Source organism: Canis lupus, chromosome 11, assembly GCF_048164855.1.
Source record: "Canis lupus baileyi chromosome 11, mCanLup2.hap1, whole genome shotgun sequence".
NCBI lineage: Eukaryota > Metazoa > Chordata > Mammalia > Carnivora > Canidae > Canis > Canis lupus.
Window position 1 is genome coordinate 36,397,162 of NC_132848.1, and position 18,729 is coordinate 36,415,890.

At 45.8% G+C, this 18,729-nt stretch overlaps 1 protein-coding gene across 3 annotated transcripts in view; it reads right to left on the reverse strand.

The window, feature by feature from the left end:
• Positions 1 to 18,729, reverse strand: part of CHST11 (carbohydrate sulfotransferase 11) — a 257,281-nt gene that overhangs the window by 126,375 nt on the left and 112,177 nt on the right. For all 3 annotated transcript variants that reach the window (XM_072844280.1, XM_072844279.1, XM_072844281.1), the window contains one exon: positions 7,450 to 7,535. In XM_072844280.1, the coding sequence (XP_072700381.1) occupies positions 7,450 to 7,535 (86 nt within the window). The remainder of the gene's footprint in view (positions 1 to 7,449; positions 7,536 to 18,729) is intronic.

The following is an 18,729-nucleotide window of genomic DNA, read 5'->3' on the forward strand; positions in this document are numbered from 1 at the left end:
AGAGTGAGATACTTAACGGGGAGCGCCACCCAGACACCCCTTGGTTTCTTCTTTATAAACAGGGTCTCCAGTACTGGAAAACTTCGTTTGCCCGCGATTTCACAGTAATTAGTGGTGAAGATGGGGTGGAAAGTCTGCTCCCCACCAGATCTGCAGGCCAACTTCACTGTTGGGAAGAGAGAGGGGATATGAGGCAGGAGGCAATGCCCACCCCTACCCAGGTCTCTCCTACAGAGAATCTGAGAACAAGCCAGGGCTTCGTTGCAGCCCTAAGCATCCAACAAGGTTCAAATCCACTCCGCTGAGAAGCTACCTGAGTTGTGTAATTTACAGAAAAATCAAATTATGTAGAGGCCTCTTATAATTGAGGGTAATTTAGGAAAGAACTTTCCAAAAATGGCAGATTTTATAGCTGTGTTACCATTTGGAAATGGCCGAGGTCATTTTGTCATTCAGACGCTCTTCTCTGATTGAAACAGGCCAGATGATAGTCACACAGACTGACACAGAAAAACCCCATTAGGGCACTGAGCTCACTACCTGGAGTTGAATATACTGGGTCAAACCAGGCTTCCTGAGACAAGGCAAGTGCCCATAAAGATAGGCTGAATGAAATGTGTGGATGAAGCCATGTGCTTGATGGCATCACATTTCCACCACACAGAGAGGGGTTCTTATGAAACAGCTACTCTGGGACACCTGGGTGGCTCAGTGGTTGAGCGTCTGCCTTTGGCTCAGGGTGTGATCCCGGTCCAGAGATTGAGTCCCACATCAGGCTCCCTGCGAGAAGCCTGTTTCTCCCTTCCCCCACTGTCTATCTCTCTGCGGGTCTGTCATGAATGAATGAATAAATAAAATCTTTTTAAAAACCCAGCTATTCCTAAAGCACTTTGCGGGGGGCGGGGGGGGGGGGACACGGTATGACAAACTTAATTGCAGGAGAAGTTTAAACTTAACTTACTGGCCCTACCTGCCTGTTGCAGGATATGCGTTGAGTGTATAGGTACTCACATATCACACACATAGAGAGGCACCCATGGCCTTACTGATCATCATGTCTAGCTTCTTAATAACAGAGTCAACAAGACACATAACATAAATCAAAATTTTTAGGAAGTGCTCACAATGAATACCTAGTAGCATCCAGGCAAGAGGATATCATTATATCTTACTACTATTCAACAAAATTCTTAGTGTGCACCTGTACAGTGTCTGAGCCTGTAGTACAGGGTCCCTTGCATAGCTCAGATCCCCTAGGAAAAGTCCCAGGTCACCTAACTCAACTCAGACCATTAACACCAACTCTTCCTCAGTACACTCTCAGGTGCTTTTTGATACATGATTTCAAAACTCACAAAACTCCAAGACTGTATTGTGTTCCTATTTTACAGATAAAGAAACCAATGCTTGGGAGGATCAAGTAATGGCCCCAGGTCATACACCTGGGCTGGGCTCCCCCATTCCTGCAAGCACCCAATTCTCTCCTCTGACCCAAATTGTGTCTGACTCTGGAGTCCCCATCTGTCCAGGCTTGATTGGAAATCTGACCAGGGCGCCTTCCCTGCTTAAAAAATAATAGAGGCACTGGCCATGGTGAAAGAGGTGGCCCACTATCGCTGGATTTAGCAATGGGCTCGCTCATCTATTGTAATTTGCAATTAATAATGAAGCATTCTCCCAAGCGCTGCATGTAAGATCAAGTTCATGTAATATTTCATCTTTGCCAGCCAGCTGCCGTTCTGCTAGGCTGACAGTAAGTAATATCTTTGCATAAGGAGCCAGTCCACAACTAAATCAATTAATCCCTCTTTGGCTGGTAGCAGCTGTTGGGTCAAAACAAGATAATTAGATGGACTCGTCATTTACCAGGTGGTTGATAATGAAGGGATTAATTGCCCAGAGTTGGAGGCTATGCAATGTCTGCTCTTTCCTGCCTTCACCAGTGTCGGACCATCAGCGTTGGTCTTCCCAAATGAAAATTTGGAAGGCAGAGAGCCTCTTCTTTCTTTGCACTTATTCAAAACTGGAGCTGCTCCTTCTGCAGTGCTCATCTGATGTCTGGCATGGAACAAGTCTGGATTCTCCACCTTACGGGGTTCAAAGCTCTCTGAGTGATCCTTATGAACAGCCAGGGTTGAGAACCCCAAATCTAGTTCATTTTGTAGAAGAGATCACTGTGGCAAGGAGGGGACATGCTCTGCCTTTGAGAAGCCCCGCCACTAACCAGTGGCTTGACTCAGAAGCAGCAGCTGGCTTGTAAGTTGTACACTATCACCTGTGGGCTCCCTAGGACCACCAATCCTGCTGGTGGGTAGACGACCCAGACAAGCCTGATTCAGCGGGCACCAACCTGCCCTTCCTGTTGTCTCTCCAACCAGATCCCTGCACCGTTCTTCACTCTGGCCACAAACCTCCTCACCATTCTCTAAATGTGCCATAGACTATCCTACAGGGGCCACGCTCCTGTCATTCTTCCCCTCCTTGATGGTGTTCCCTCTTCTCTGTTGGGTGAAGTCTGATGTGTCTTCAGAGGCCTAGCTCAAATACAAAGCCCCCCACTTGCCTTGTATGTTAAAGGGTTGATTACTCCTAATTCTCCCATAACTGAAAAGCTTCTACTGCAAGGCATTTATCATGTCCTATTACCTACAGGCCTCTCCTCCCCATGTCTTTTTCTTGTTTATCCTCTAAATGTGTGCAGAAGAAACAAAGTTTGGCAAGCATTGCTGAGAAAGCTGTTTTAGGATGGTGCTAGAAGAGCCCCACCCTAACCCCCTTGGATGATTCAAGCTTTTATCAATCTAAACTTAAAGCCCGGGACGCCTGGGTGGCTCAGTGGTTGAGCATCTGCCTTGGCTCAGGGTGTGATCCGGGAGTCTCAGAATAGAGTTCCGTATTGGGCTCCCTGTGGGGAACCTGCTTCTCCCTCTGCCTGTGTCTCCGGTCTCTCATGAATAAATCAATAAAATCTTAAAAAAAAACAAAAAAAAAAAAACAAAAAAACCCCACAAAACCTTAAAGCCCCCCACCCCCACCCCCAGCAGAGTTCCTGAGGGTGATTCCTGCTGAGCCTGGCCACAGCCAAGAAACAAAGGCCTCTCTCCAAATGTCAGGTTCAGTAAGCAAAAAAAAGAAACTTCAGTTGTTTATTGGACATTACTGTGCATGCCACATCACTCCACAAGCCTTGGTTCCTGACTTTGGGAATTTTACAACGATCCTGAGCACATCCATCTCAGCTTGAGTCACTAGAAAAAAGAACCTCAAGGAAGCATTTTTTCCACCTGGAAAAGATGAAGTGATAGGTTCTCATCCTCCTATAATCTCGCCAGGTCAGATGGACCCAGACAGGCACTACCACTTAGGAGCTATGTGATCTCGGCAAATTGCTCAGTTCACTGAACTGCAGATTTTAACTTAGCTGAAAAATGGCACTCAACCTTCCTTTTTGGGTTGTTATGAAGATTCACTGAGATATGTGTTGAAATGCCTCGAACAGTGTAGTATAGTATGGTATAGTGAACGTAGGTTATATTTTCAATGAAGAATAACTGTTCTTCCTTTCCTCCTCTCTCGATCCTTCCTCCTGGAGCCTACCTTACTTGTGGAGAGATGAATCTACTTTAGCATATTGAAGACTAGACCAATAAGGCGCCATCAAATAACTTGTTTTGTCCTGCAAAAAAATTTTTTTTGGCCTCAAACAATTCACCCAGAATACCTACAACTAGATCCCTCAAACATGGACTGGCCCTCATGGACCCTTAGAAATGGCGTAGACAGTTGGATCTAGTGCACTCACGCAAGCCTTCTAGACTTTGTGTTTATGAATTCCTGGTCAGCCCCTGGGCTGTGCATCTGTCTTCTCGGAACGTGGTAATCACAGAGCAAAGCTAAATGCTAAAGAAAGCACCAGGCAGGGCAGGGCTGAACCACATGAGTGATGCTGTGAAGATTTCAGGGAACCCACAAGAGGACCAGGAGGTGGGCGAGGGAGAAGGACAAGCTGTCTCGCTCTTGCTGGCATTTTGGGGCAATTATGCCCTATTAATGGCTGACAACACAGCTCTGCCCTGCGAGTCTGAGCTGAGCCAGGGCGGCCCACAGATGTGCTTGGCCCACAAATATGCAGTTGGCAACTCCTGAACTTTCGGTGACTTGACACCAGCTGATCTGATCGGCAATTACATTTTATTTTGGGGCCAGGAGACAGCAGAGAACCAGGGAAATTATAAGACATCAGAGTACAGTTTTTCTAAGAATACCAACTATAAACTTTTTTTTAACCAATTGTTGTTTTAATGGTTAGGGATTTGTGAAGCACTAAAATAAGAAAACCTTAGACACCAAAATCAGATTATAGCCAATTTCCTCAAGGGGGCTTTTAAGCCTTTGTCCAATAAAAATGTGAGTGATTCTGCTGTTGTTTTAGAGGGGAGACAGGGTAATTCCTGCCAAGAGAACTCTGCCAGTGACAGTGAGTGCAGCACACATGGATTTGTAGTTTCTCCCAAGTTTGAATCTTTGCTTCCTACTAGCTGTGTGGAATAACTTTCTGGGCCTCAGTGCTCCCATTCAGGAAATGGGAATATTAGACCTAGCTTGGGGCTTATTAAAACCATTCAATGAGTGGTTTAGAAACATCTAGATAACAGCTGGTCCATAACACCAGTACAGGGTAACTGAGATGGTGCCTTCTTGCTCTAACATTGGTTTCTTATCTATAATAAACAGTTCTGTTTTCACCATCATAGATCAAACCCAAATAACCAGTCAGTATAAAATGGGGAAATGGCATTTCTAGGAGCAGTTTGGTTTCTAGCAATTACAGGGTTTGTCATCCACCTCTGTGATAACATCAGTCCAGGCTTAGCAGCTTCAACAGCTTGGCTCCTTGGGAAACATGAGAAACCACAACCATGCCCACTCGGGTGCATAGTTAGTAAATCTCTCGTGAACACAAAAGTTAACAGGAGCCCCTGCTCCCTTCTCTCCTGACACCCAGCCCACGGCAGCCCAAATGATCACCAAGACAGTGTCTCTGAGGCACTGCTGACTGTATTTGCGTAGGAATGGAACATAATTGCAGCTTGTAAAGGAAACCAGCCTAAGAAAAAACATCTCAGGCAACATCCCGAGGAAACAGGGAGATCTTCCTGCAGGGACAGATCCTGGTTGCCAGAGAAGGGGGTCAGACAGCTTGCCCACGACATTCTTGATGGAGGTGACTCACCCCCCCCACCTACACCCTCACACATGGCTCCCAGAGCTGCCTCTCCAGCCCCATCTTCCCTCCCAGGTCCTAGGCTCCTGCTAAATGAGCTTTTCACCCAGAAAACAAAATATCACCAGAAGGAAGAGAGGACCTCTACCCAGGAAGGTCGTCGATCCTTTGGTAGTTTTACAAATGGACCAAGCAGGGTCTCCCTTTCCAGCCAACTCACTCATGTCAACTCTGGTATGACAAGAGGAACCAGACATGGAAGGCTAACCACACATGTCCAGCTCACCCCCTTGTGCCCAGCGCTTGGCACTTGTAATAGCGAGGAAACAAATGGTGAAAGAGTGGATAAAGCCAGGAATAAACAAACTCTACAGGAGGCACTGGTCAAAGTACATCTTCTCATGCAAACCTACAAGGCAGGTATTGTTAACACCATGTTATGAATGAGGAACAGCAGTTTAAGAGGAGTTAAGAAGTATCTTGCCCACACGCACATAGCTAGGAAATGAAGAAACTAGGCTTTGAACCCATGTCTGATTTTGAAGTCAAGGCTTCCAAAATGGAAACCACCCTCATGACCATGATAATGACAAATGTTTACATAGTCCCTGACACATCAGAGTTCTAGCCTCCCAACATTCCAGAGATGTGGACTCATCACTAAGCTGCACAACCAGTGGGAGGTGAGGTAGGGATGTGAACCGAGGCTTTCATTCTTTCAGCCACAGAAATTTGGGGGCACCCTCTATAGACCAGGCCCTGTGTTAGGCAGTAGGGATCCAACACTAAGCAGCCCAGACACAGTCCACAGACTTCCTGTCCAGAGGAGTGTCTACCTCAGAAATAAGCTCTTCCCATGATACCAGATTCTGCCCATAGAATTTCCCCAGGAAAACAGGAGTGCTGCAGCAGCTGTACTCTGAAAGGGAAAATGATCTGAGAACAGAGCACGTCAACAAAAAGACAGGAATGGTTTGCATCTAAGTAGCCTATGCTGTTCTCAACATGGCTTACCAAAAAGCCTACCCTTTGCCCAGGCCAGTTCTGCCTCTTCTTAAGGACAGGTATGTGAACACGCTAGGAGACTTGCCTATCATGATCAGATTATTTGGGTGCCAAACAGAACCCAAATATCAAATTCCCTGCTGAGTCACCAGAGAACTCAATAAGGAAGCCTCAGGCAATCGGAGTTTGCAATTAGTAGCTAATCAGGCCTCCTCACACTATAACTCCAGAGAAGTGGGGCTAACAGGATAGTGAATTCATCTGGTTAGGCCACCCATGATGCACACACTCCGGAGCCCATTTTGCCAGAAGGGAGTGCAGGTGAGAGGCAGGGAGGCTAATGTAGATCAGCAAGCTCCCTTTGCAAGACTTTAAGGAATGCAGTGTCTTTGAGGACATGCATTATCTTTGTTTACCAAGCACCTTAGTCCACAGAAATACTATATGGAGAATGTGAATACAAAATAAAGCTCAGAGACTATGGCCAAAGCTGTACATTTTTTTTTTTTCTTTTCTCAACAGCAATCAAAGGTCAGATAATGGGCCACCAGTTATTCACTCACCATTTCCTGGTATCAAGTGCTAATTACCATTCCCACAGGAGAACCAGCCTTAGAGTCTCCCCATCAAGACCCACACACCCCATTGAGGCCATAGCCGTAGTGACCATAGCCTCTTTCCTTGGCTCATAGCTTTCCACAAGGGTACATTACCTTGGTTGAAAGTTCTTTTGCTCAAAGAGAAACTCTTCAAATCAATTTACCACGATAGTTGCTTAACCAAAAGCCACCTCACAGAACTGTCTCAGTAAACTGGTTCAGGGAGGTTGAATTCTTGGGGGATCATGGACTTCAATGAACTGATGAGGGAGCAGGATGGCAGGTTCACCCACATGTGAACCCTTGGGAGTGCTAAGGAGAACACTGGCCAGCTCCTGGCTCTATAATTTCAGAGTCCTGTTGCTGGCACCCATGACTATGTGGTTCTCAAACTTGAGCAGCTCTGAGAACTTAGTCCAGCACTGCACAGAAGCTTCTCTCAAATTCTAAATCCCTCTAGCTAGAGAGAAACAAGAAAGTAACCACTGAAAGTAAAATATCAGGCAGTGGAAGTTTCAAATCCCCAAGGAACCAAATATTAGAGTTTTTCATCCTCTCCTCCCCCAAAATATTGATGCATGGAGACCAAGCCAAGAAAGCAAGGAAGTTTCCAGGGCTTACTTGAGTTGGGTTGTAGAGTTCCTGCAGGGGGCTTCGAGACCCCTTCCGGCAGCAGATGTCCACACCAAAGGGGTTTCTCCGCATGACTGTGGAAAGAAAGTGAAGGCTCATCAGAAATGAGAAACAAATCCTTATTGTCTGACAAAGGAAAAGGCACAGAGGTGGGGGAAGAAGAAACAGGTAGGAAAGGAAGAGAGAGAACCAGCTTCTAGCGTAGCTGTTGCACATCTTCCCCAGCATTCAGGCATCTCCACACTCAGGAGACAAAAGTAATGCTACACATTTTTCCCAGCAAGTTTCTAAGAAAACAAGACCGGCATCTAAAACTCACTGAAATGAAGCTACTTACAAAAGACAGCCTAAAGGTTGTTCCAAGAGAGTGGGTGTCCCCAGACCCGGGCTTGGGGGTACATGTCACATTCCACAGCCTCCTCCCTCAAGGATCAATTACCACCTCTTATTCCTACCCTCCAGCACCTGGCCCTGGTCTCCTGAGCTGTGCCTCCCACCAACCAAGTCAGACACCAGGGCTCCCTAAAGCCTCTTGTAAATTAGGTTATGTTTAATGAAAATATCAAGTGGAGGCAGAAAGGACAAGGGTTTGTGGTTCTAAACAGACAGAGGTGGCAGTTACAAGTAATAAAAAAGGGGGAAGGGGTGCCTGGGTGACTCAGTCATAGGTTAAGCATCTGATGCTTGATCTCAGCTCAGGTCTTGATCTCGGGGTTATGAGTTCAAGCCCTGTATTGGGCTCCACACCCAATAAAATAAAATAAAAATAAAATAAAAAATTTAAAAGAGAATTAAGGGAACTGCTCAAAAGCCAACGGCATTGAGGACACGAAGAACTTTTTTTTTTAAAGGTTTTAAGCAATCTCTATCCCCACTAAGGGGCTCAAACTCACAACCCCAAGATCAAGAGTCTCACACTCCACCGAGCCAGGCAGGCACCTCCACAAGAACTATTTTTAAGTGGAAAATAGTCTTTTTTCACTCTTCTTGTTCACAAAACATCCTCATTCCAGGCAGTCCTTCCCAGAGCCCAACACAGTCACCTGTTGATAATTATTTGTTGAAGGAAGGGCGGTGTGGAGGAAGAAGGGTGGCGTGGAGGAGGGAGGAATGAATCAATGAGTGAAAAAGTGTTTTCTTCTCCCACAGGAGGCAATTTTCTTTTTTTTTTCTTTTTCTTTTTTTATTTATTTATGATAGTCACACAGAGAGAGAGGCAGAGACATAGGCAGAGGGAGAAGCAGGCTCCATGCACCGGAAGCCTGACGTGGGATTCGATCCCGGGTCTCCAGGATCGCGCCCTGGGCCAAAGGCAGGCGCCAAACCGCTGCGCCACCCAGGGATCCCCCTCTTTTTTTTTTTTTTTTAAAGATTTTTCTTTTTATTTATTCAGGAGAGAGAGAGAGAGAGAGAGAGAGAGAGAGAGGCAGAAGGAGAAGCAGGCTCCATGCAGGGAGCCCAATGTGGGACTTGATCATGGGACTCCAAGACCACACCCTGGGCCAAAGGCAGGCACTAAACTGCTGAGCCACCCAGGGATACCCAGGAGGCAGTTTTCTTGTGGAATGACATGGTAAGGGTGTAAGCAGGACAAGGAAAGCAGATTCATCCACAAGCCTAAAGAATTCGCCCTTATGTAGGAGCAGCACAGCAGACAGCCTAGGTCTGAATTCTGGCTCTACCACATACCAGCTGGTGACCTTGGCAAGGCACCTAACCTTTCTGTGCCTGTTTCTTCAGCTGTAAGATGGGGATGAGGATCTAACTCCCTGGGATGGCTGTGAGGATTAAACGAGATACTACTATCTGCAGAACACTTAAACCAGGGTGCTGGCCAAAAGGTGTTTCTTATAAATTTCTTAAGGGGATCAAACTGCACAGTGGATTTGCACATAATAATTACTGACAAAAACCGCTTACCCCCTGGGGAGGGAAGGGGAGAATTTCTCTATTCTTGAGCCATCAAACAAGCTGATGGGAGGCTGGCAGACCTCAAGCGGGGCTTTGGGCTTCTCCAACAAGAAAGCCACAGAAGCCTGGGAGGGCTGGTTGAAGGCGGGGTGGGGGGGGAGGGCAATCCCAGGCCCCTCCCTCCGCTCGGAAGCCAACCTGAGGTCAGAAAAGTGAGGAAAGCCATCTCTGCAATTACTTCTGGAAGTTCTCCAGGTGAATCAACTCTTTCTCTGGCAGTTCTCCTTTGACTTGTCACTTTGAGCCATGTGGAAACCCTTAGAGCAAATCATCGATTCTAGGCAACTGGAAGCTGCATTTTCTCTCTCCTTGTCTTTTACCTCCTAGAGCAGGGTCAGCTCACTTTTTCTGCAAAGGGCAGGTGGTGCTTTGTCTCTGTGCCCTGGATCTCTGGGGCACCTTCTCAGCAGCCACAGACAACACAGACCCAAATGGGCATGGCCAGGTGCCAAGGCAATCTCATTGGCAGATGCCAAAACCGAATTCCATGTCATTTTTATGGGTCAGGAAATCTTCTTCTGTTCCCCCCAACCCTCCAACCGTGTCACAGACACAGGCGCTGGGCTGGATCTGGTCCATGGGCTGTAGTTTGCTGATCCCTGCCCTAGAGAACGGTCCCAAGGATGCCTGGAGTCAGTGCAACAAGCCCCAGACACATTCTACGTGCCCCACACAGCCCTCTCCGGGGAGGCGATCTACGGGCAAATGTCCACACAGAAAAGCCGGTAGAATTTGATTAGGCTGTGCTGGGGGGAAACACTGGTTCTTTGTCCCTCCACGGCTGCCTGCAGAAGAAGGGGAAAAATCCACGTTGTGTTTTTCTTTAATTTATGGCTTCATTTTTCATTTCCACCAAAAACGAGGTAAACTGTTAAATGCACGCAAGTTGCCCTCAGTGCACAATGACATAGCAACACTTCGGAGGAGAAAAAACAGCCATAAAACTTGTAAAATTATGCTCACGCCGTGCAAGATTAAACTCTCCCCATGGCGGCAGACGGGCTCACTGAGATGCTGGCTTGCAGGACCGCCGGGGTGAAAACCCTGCCATAGAGTCCATTAAAAGTCAGCTTTTATGGGGGGCAGTATTCTTTAATTGGTTTATTTTTCTAATACAAGACCTTTAAAATGCTTTGACCGTGTGGGGCCTGCAACTCAGGCCCTTTCCCAAGGCTGCCCGCCCCCTGTGCCTCTGCCAGCCCCAGCCACGTGTGCTTCGGTGGGTGCCCTGTGAATCTGCGTTGGCACCCGGGCCACAAAGACCAAAGGGGCTTTGTGTGCTTTTTATGAGGACAACAATCTTACTATTTATCGAGTGCGCACCGTGTGCCAGGCATTTGGTGAAGTGGAATCCTTCCCACGGTGAAGGAAGTACCTGCGTTTTATAGGTCTTTGCCTCCCTTCACTTCAGAAATCTGCTGACCAAGGCTAAGACCATGGGAGTGGAAAGCAGCCACATGAAGACTCAGACCTGACTGCCTAGGCTCTTCACATCCAAACGAGAACAGTGAGGACCTACAGTGTGCCTAGACACAAAGGAAGGCTTGGCAACGATGCGCGTAAGGATTGTGTTCACCACCCTGTGTGTCTTATGAGAAGTGGCATCAGAGAAGGTTTCAGTGACTGAAACACACAGATGGTGACGGCTAGGATTTAGAGTGCTCACAGCACACCAAGCAGTTCGCACATTTAACCTACACAACAGCCATATGAAGTGGGTACCACCACTGTCCCCACTTTATGGATATGGATACTGAGGCACAGCAGAGGATACTGGACACAGTTGCCCAGGTCTTGTGGGAAGAGGTTGAAGCGTGGATTCCAACACAGGCAGCTCAAACTCTTAGCTGCCACAATGGACCAATGGTCAGGTGCCAAGTCCACCACACATCTTTCTAGTTTGGCCCAAGACTGAGTGGGCTAGCCACCTCTAGGGCAGGAGATCTAAAATGGAATCCAGTGTCATAGGAGTTATTAAAGTGATGTGACATGATGCGACAGCCAGACTATTAAATCACAGTTACTACTATACTCCATTCTTTCAACAAACTTCTCAAGCACCCTTGGTATGCTGGGCATGGACATGGGGGTATAGACTCTCTCCCATCTTCTTTTTAAGATTTTAAGGCAGAGGGAGAAGCAGGTTTCCTGCGGGGAGCCCAATTTCGGACTCGATCCTAGGACCTGGGATCACGACCTGAGCAGAAGGCAGATGCTCTACCACTGAGCCACCCGGTGCCCCAACCCTCCTCATCTTATTCACATTTTTCCCTGGTGCTTGCTTGGCACACAGTAGGTAGGTACTCACAAAAGCCTGTGAATGAGCTAGGATTTGAGGTTTCGTTCATAAGCATTTGGAGAGGCTGTTTTCTGCTACAGAAGGAAGAAACTGCCAGTAGTATCCGACTGCTGTAATTTTTTTCCTTTGAAAGTAAAAGGTCCGGTGATCAAAAGCCCTAAGAAAGGAATCCCTGAGGACATTTGACAGTGGCCTTCTGTCATCCACCCATCACCACGGGTTTTATTTAGTTGCAACACGTGTTTTTTTTTTTTTTCCTTTCTAAACTCTAATCAACAAAATTCAATACCATTTTGTAAGAATCTAATTGGCTCAATTTATAGCACCATTTCTTAGACCCAGGAACATTTCTGTATATTCCAAGACACATAAAAGAAGCTGAAATCAGACTCAAGCCCCAGTGTTTGTTTTACTATGATGAAGAGCACACTGTTCTGAAGTGGACACTCTTAAGTAAACGGACAGCAGGTGACACAAAGTCGGCTCACAATAAAGGAGCAGAGCCCACCTCATCCTCTGAGTGGCTCCCTGTGACCCTGCCTGTGGGTCTGGGTGGAAGGGAGCCACTAGATTGTTAATTCAGGTCTGATGATGTAAAACTGAAAGCCTCTGCGGCCCTGGGTGTGAACTGACCTTTGATGTGTTTTATAAAATGGAAGATATTTGGGATACTCAGGGATTACAGTCCAGGTCCATAAGTTTACAGAAGAAACTCAGTTTAAACACTTGTGTAAGCTCCCCAAGGTAGCTAACAGCAGAGCCCAGGGCTGGAACTCAGGTCTTATAAAGTACAGCAAGAGTTAATAATCATCATGACAACTACGATTCATTGTACGATTCATTGAGAATTTATCATTCTACCTGATGCCTGACATATGCTAAGCCTTTTTCTCGTGTTGCTTCATTTACTTCTCATAAAAACCCTCTATGTCAGAAATAATGCATGACAATAATATCATTTATTCTCATTTTACAGTTGAGCCGACTGAATTCGAGAGGTTAAGTAACTTGCACAATTCTACCCCTGAAATTAATACTACACTATATGTTAACAAAAAAAATTGTTTTAATTAATAAAAGTAGAATTTTCTGTGTCTCTATGAGATAAAGTTTTATCTCAGGGAATCTGAAGCTCTTTGAATCCAGTGTGTATTCAGCACATCTTCATGCCCAGATGGGTTCAGGTTTTTGCATTCCCTGTTTGCTCCTGCTAAAGAATTAAGAACCAAAACTCATGTTTGGAATCTGAGGGGTTCTTGGCTCCCATCTGACCACTCCCAGGCATTTTCAGAGAGGAAAACGTGGCCCAGGGAGGGGTTGGGATAGCCCAAGTTCCCACAGCAGAGCTGAGAAAGAAGGGCCAAGCCTGCCCTGTCCTAAGCCAGCTCACCCCTCCACCTCTGAGTCCCAGGCAGCCCAGACCCATGGCTCTCTCATGGGCCCCCTCCACACGCCCTCTGCCCAACTAAGTACTTGGCACGTAATAGGGACTCAGCATGTTGTGTGAAGTGAATGAGATAAAACAACAGGTCAAGTAACAAGAGGTTTAAGAGGGACATTTTTTGTTAAAGGGTTATCAGGCCAAACCACTTACTAATAGCAAAAGAACAAAGAATATAAGTTCAAAGTTGGTTAGCTAAGAAAACATCCTCGAAATTACTTAACTGGCTTCTTAGTCAAAGGAATTAAGACAAAAACATAAGGCAAAATGAGTATGATCCACTCTTGGGGAACTGTGATGTGCCCTAAATGAATTCTACAAGCATTCAATAAATGCTGTATTTTATTATGTCTCTCCTCTACTCCCCACCACTGCTCTAGAGGTAGGTGGTACATGCCCATTTTAAAGACCAGGAAACTGAGGTTCAGAGAGGTTGGAGAATTCACACAATGACATGGCCAGTGAACAGCAGAGCTGGGATCCCAACCCACGTTTCTGTGGGTGCAAACCCTGCGTGCTCTTCCCCAGTCCTCTGAAATGAGACTTGCTATAGTTAATAGAAGTTGAAATTGGGAGAGGTCAGGCAAAAAGACAGTCCTGAGTATTGACCCAGTATTCTTCAACTACCCAGACTTTGGGGGCTTTATAAAACATTCAGCTCTCTTGTATTTGCAGGTGATGTTTCAGGAGCCCCAAAGCACGGAGGGTCGGAGGCCCAGGGCACTGGAGTTCAACCGAAGCTATCATTAATACCATCATCAAACTTTAGTTTTTCAACTTGATATTCTCCCTTTCTCAGTTCCGACAATAACCCAGAGCTATTTGCTATCATTTCCAGATCTGTTTTTCCTTATTGGAGACTGTACCAGCAACCACTAAAGAACCCCAGAGGTATCTGGGGTTTATTAGATTTGGAAATATTCAGAATTATGATAGCTAATTCCCCGGTCAGTATCCTTTCGCTACTGTAAGCTCCACCAAGCTCCTACTGCCCAGCCTATGGAGGTGGTGGCAGAACTAAAGTGAATTAAACTTTTGGCAGATGAAGGTCAAGGGTATAAATCCAAGAATTAGGTAAAAGCACTTGATATAACTCTGGATGAGGAAAGTCACAGCTTTATCTGAGAGCCAGGAGATTTACTGTCATAGAAACCTTCCACAGAGAGACTGTGACACCGAGCCTTGAAGAATATACCACAGGCACTACAACACTGACCCACCGGAAAAAGAACCCAGCCATCAAACATATTTACCAAAACCAACAGCCTCGGTAATCAACGCACCCCCTTCTTTTAGACAATTCTGGCCTATCTGCAAAAATGTCCTCAGAGCAGAGGTTTGTGCCCACATCCAAAAAGCACAAGGTCCTTGCCCAAGGGCAAACCAGCTGTCAACCTGACAGGTTAATGGAGAACCAGGCACATGTAGGACAAGAAGGGCCTTTAGAGGCCATCTAGTCCAATGGCTTTCACACAAGAAAAGAGAATCAGTATTTATGATCAGAGAAAAGTACCCTCAGAATTGGTTCTGAGTGAGCAAGACAAATGGCAGGATGTGAATCTCAAAAATGATCTTCCTGGACAGTAGTGTTTGAGTCCACCTGAGAAAGCACGAAGAGGTGAAAAGAGAGGAGGTGCCAGGCACTGAAAGTTTAAGAAACCCCAATCCAGTGGAACCCACTGCTCCCCCAGCCCCATTCTCCGGGGGGGAAATGGGCATCCAGAAGCATACGTGACTCATTCAAGGTCACAAAGCTATAGATCTCCTGTCCTTTCACAGCCAGTTCACATGTGATGAACTGATACTTTCTAGTCTCTTCTATTTTTTTTTAAAGATTTTATTTATTCATTCATGAGAGACACAGAGACAGAAAGAGGCAGAGACACAGGCAGAGGGAGAAGCAGGCTCCATGCAGGGAGCCTGACGTGGGACTCGATCCTGGGTCTCCAGGATCAGGCCCTGAGCTGAAGGCTGCACTAAACCACTGAGCCTCCCGGGCTGCCTTCTATTTCTTTTAGTACTTGTCCCAACTCATTAGGCCCCGTGCACTCACTGTTCCATCACCTCTAACACTCTTTCCTCTGCGCTTGCTCACGTTATCGCCGCCACCGCCACCGCCACCACCCCTGCTACCACACTAGTTAACATACCTGTCTCTTCTTTCTGTCTTCCCTCTGTTTTGTTTTTTATTCTTTTTCAAGGCACCTGCTATCTTTTTTAGTTTAAATGCTTTGTTGGCTACTGCCTATTGCTGCCACAAGACTATAAAATCCATGAGAGGTGGGATGTGGATTATCTTATCCACCATGATATCCTCAGTACCTAAATGAGTGTCCAAAATTCAGCGCCTGGATGAATGAATGAACAAATGAATGAATGAATTTGAGCTCTTTCCCCAAAACATAAGAAACCAGACCATTTCAGGAACACAGTTCCCCTCATCCAGTGTCTTCAAAACCTGCTTGGTAAGAGTCTTCTGCGGTCCTTGTGAAAAAGGCATACATCCCCTGCCCCTCTGAATCAGGCTCCCCCAGAGAGGGGCCTGGGAAGCAAGCAAGGAGGTAAATGAGCACCCCAAGGGATTCATGTCTCAAAAGGATCTGGGGAAGCAGGACTGGCCAGATGGGAAACACAACAATAGGGTACACAGATGGTGTACCTGCAGGACAATCTGGAGAAGGGGGGGCGGGGGGACACTCTTTCCAGCTGGGGCCAGTGAGTTCAGGGGCCAGGGGTGGCGGAGGAGGTGTCAAGGGTATGTGCTTACCAGGACCAGGGGGAGCCTCACTGTGAAGGGTGTACCGACTAGGCTGAGGGCTCTTCATTTACTTGTACCTAACTCATTCCAAAAAGAATTTCAGGCCAGACTGAGAAACCATTCCTTTGATTCTGTAGTCAAGATGGAGCCCCTGATAGATGATCTTTGAGGTGGAGAATAACACAAATGCGGTTTTACCCATTTTTTTAAATTGTGGTAAAATTTACATAACAGAAAACGTACCAGTTTAACCATTTTTAGGTGTCCGGTTCAGTAGCATGAACCGTGGCACATTCACCACGCCACGCAGCTATGTAACCATCACCACCAATCGTCTGCAGAACTCTATCTTCCCAAAATGAAACACTGTGTTGTTAAACACGAACTCCCCATTCGCCTCTCCTTCCAGCCCCTGGCAACCACTATTCCACATTCTGTCCCCAAACTTAGCTATTCTGGGTACTTCACATTAAGTGGAATCATACAGTATTTGTCCTTTTGTGCCTGGCTTGTTTCACTTAGTACAATGTCTTCAAGGTTCATCCATATTATAGTGTAAGTCAGACTGTGTAAGTCTTAGTCAGTGTAAGTCCTTTTTTAAGGCTGGGTAATATTTCATCGTGTGCATATACCATATTTGACATACCCAGGCATCCACCAAGGGACACCTGGGTTGTTTCCACCTTTTGGCTACTTGGAATAATGCCGCTATAAACACGGGTGCTAAGTTGTCTTGCTTGGATGTGGAGCGTGAACCTGAGGGGACCTGAGGCTTTGGGGTGAGCATGCCGCGCAGGTGGTCACAGGAGCCTGGCTGATGAGCACATGGTTGGAACTGTGGCCTCAGAGCCAGCCCCCACCATGAGAGTCTATCATCAGCTTGCACCCTAACCTGGTGTCACAGCAATGAGCCAGGCGAGGCATCGGAGTGGCATGAAGCCACCTGCTGGGGTTTGCTCTTCTGCAGAGAAGCAGAATTTGGCCCAAGGGACTTGAGTCTGGTTTTTGGGTTACAAGAACCCCCCCACCCCACCACTTCACAGACTGCGTTGCTCAGCTCTCTCTCATATAGAAATTCCAGGGCACCGAGGCAGTACCCCAAAAAATTGCTGGGAAGATGACACCAAAATTGAGATAGTAAAACTGTTTCCTTAAAAACCCAGCATGAGGGATGCCTGGGTGGCTCAGTGGTTAACCGCCTGCCTGCGGCTCAGGTTGTGATCCCGGGGTCCTGGGATCGAGTCCTGCATCAGGCCCCTGCAGGGAGACTGCTTCTCCCTCTGCCTGTCTCTGCCTCTTTCTGTGTCTCTCATGAATAAATAAACAAAATATTTAAAAAAAAAAACAAAAAAACCCCCAACAGCATGATTTCAAATTAAATACAGAAATTGTTAAAAACAGGCCAATACATAGACACAGAAAGTTGATTTTCTATGACTTGTTGCCTAAGGCCTGGGCAGGATGGTGAGTGACGGGTAAACAGACATAAGAGTTCTTTTTAGGGTGACGGAAATGTTCCAAACTTTGTGGGGATGGTCATATAAGTCTGTAAATACTAACATTCATTAAATTTAACACTCAAAATATGTGAATGTTATATGTAAATTATATCACAATAAGGCTATTTAAAATATAAGTACAGAAATGTTTAAGAGAACCCGTAAGATTAATATTTTCAAGATTTTGGGGATCCCTGGGTGGCTCAGCGGTTTGGCGCCTGCCTTTGGCCCAGGGCGTGATCCTGGAAACCCGGGATCGAGTCCCACATCAGGCTCCTGGCATAGAGCCTGCTTCTCCCTCTGCCTGTGTCTCTGCCTCTCTCTCTCCCTCTCTCTCTCTCGTGTGTCTATCATAAATAAGTAAATTTAAAATATATATATATATACACATATATATTTTCAAGATTTTATCCTACATGGGCAGGAGCTCTATCTCACAATCCCAACAATGACTTAATTGAACAATTTACTTGATTTTAGATTATTTGATTTGAGATTTTAAGTTGAAATCTTGTTCATGTATACTATTGGGGCATTTTAAAAACTTACCAGTCACTCTATTTCTAAGGCTGATGTATTAGATTTGTTTATCTAAGTACTCATTGGTTAATCAAGCAACTGAAGTACTCGAAAAAGACATTAACTATATTAAATTTTAAATGCAATTTAAAATGTTAAAATCAGGTTGGGTTAAATATTAATCAAAGGCTACCCTGAATGTAGCCATGAACATTTACTAGACTTCTAAGAAGAGTCAGATTTTTATAGGCTAGCATCCTAGACTTGTAGCTTTAGTTTTTCTAGAAGCTTTTTTGGTACACAGCCGTCACCTTGAATGACATGAAAATGCTCACAATAACAGAATTAACACTTAGGAACTGGCACCTTCACGCTGGTTGAAGGTGGGAGAATCAGAGCATCTCAGGTAAAGGAGGACCAGCCCCCAGCCCAAATTCGGTTCCCAAAATCCAACAGCTGTGGACGAATTTTACTGTTGAAAAACATAAGACCCTGTGGAAAAACAGAGTTCAAGGAATCAAAATTGGCAGTTAACCTAGGAAAGCCCTTATAGATGACATTTTATGTTCCTTTAAATAAAACAAGAGAGGCAGTGCTGGTGGTATAGATCACATTAATTACATTCTACACCTTGAATAAGTAATTACGAATATTGTACAGTTAATTCTCATTTACCCTTCCTTGCATGCTAGAGAATTTCTATACTCTCCCCTGCAGTTTTCCTGGAATGCTTATAAATTTATTTTACAGTGATGCAGATAATATGCCAAAATACTTTCTT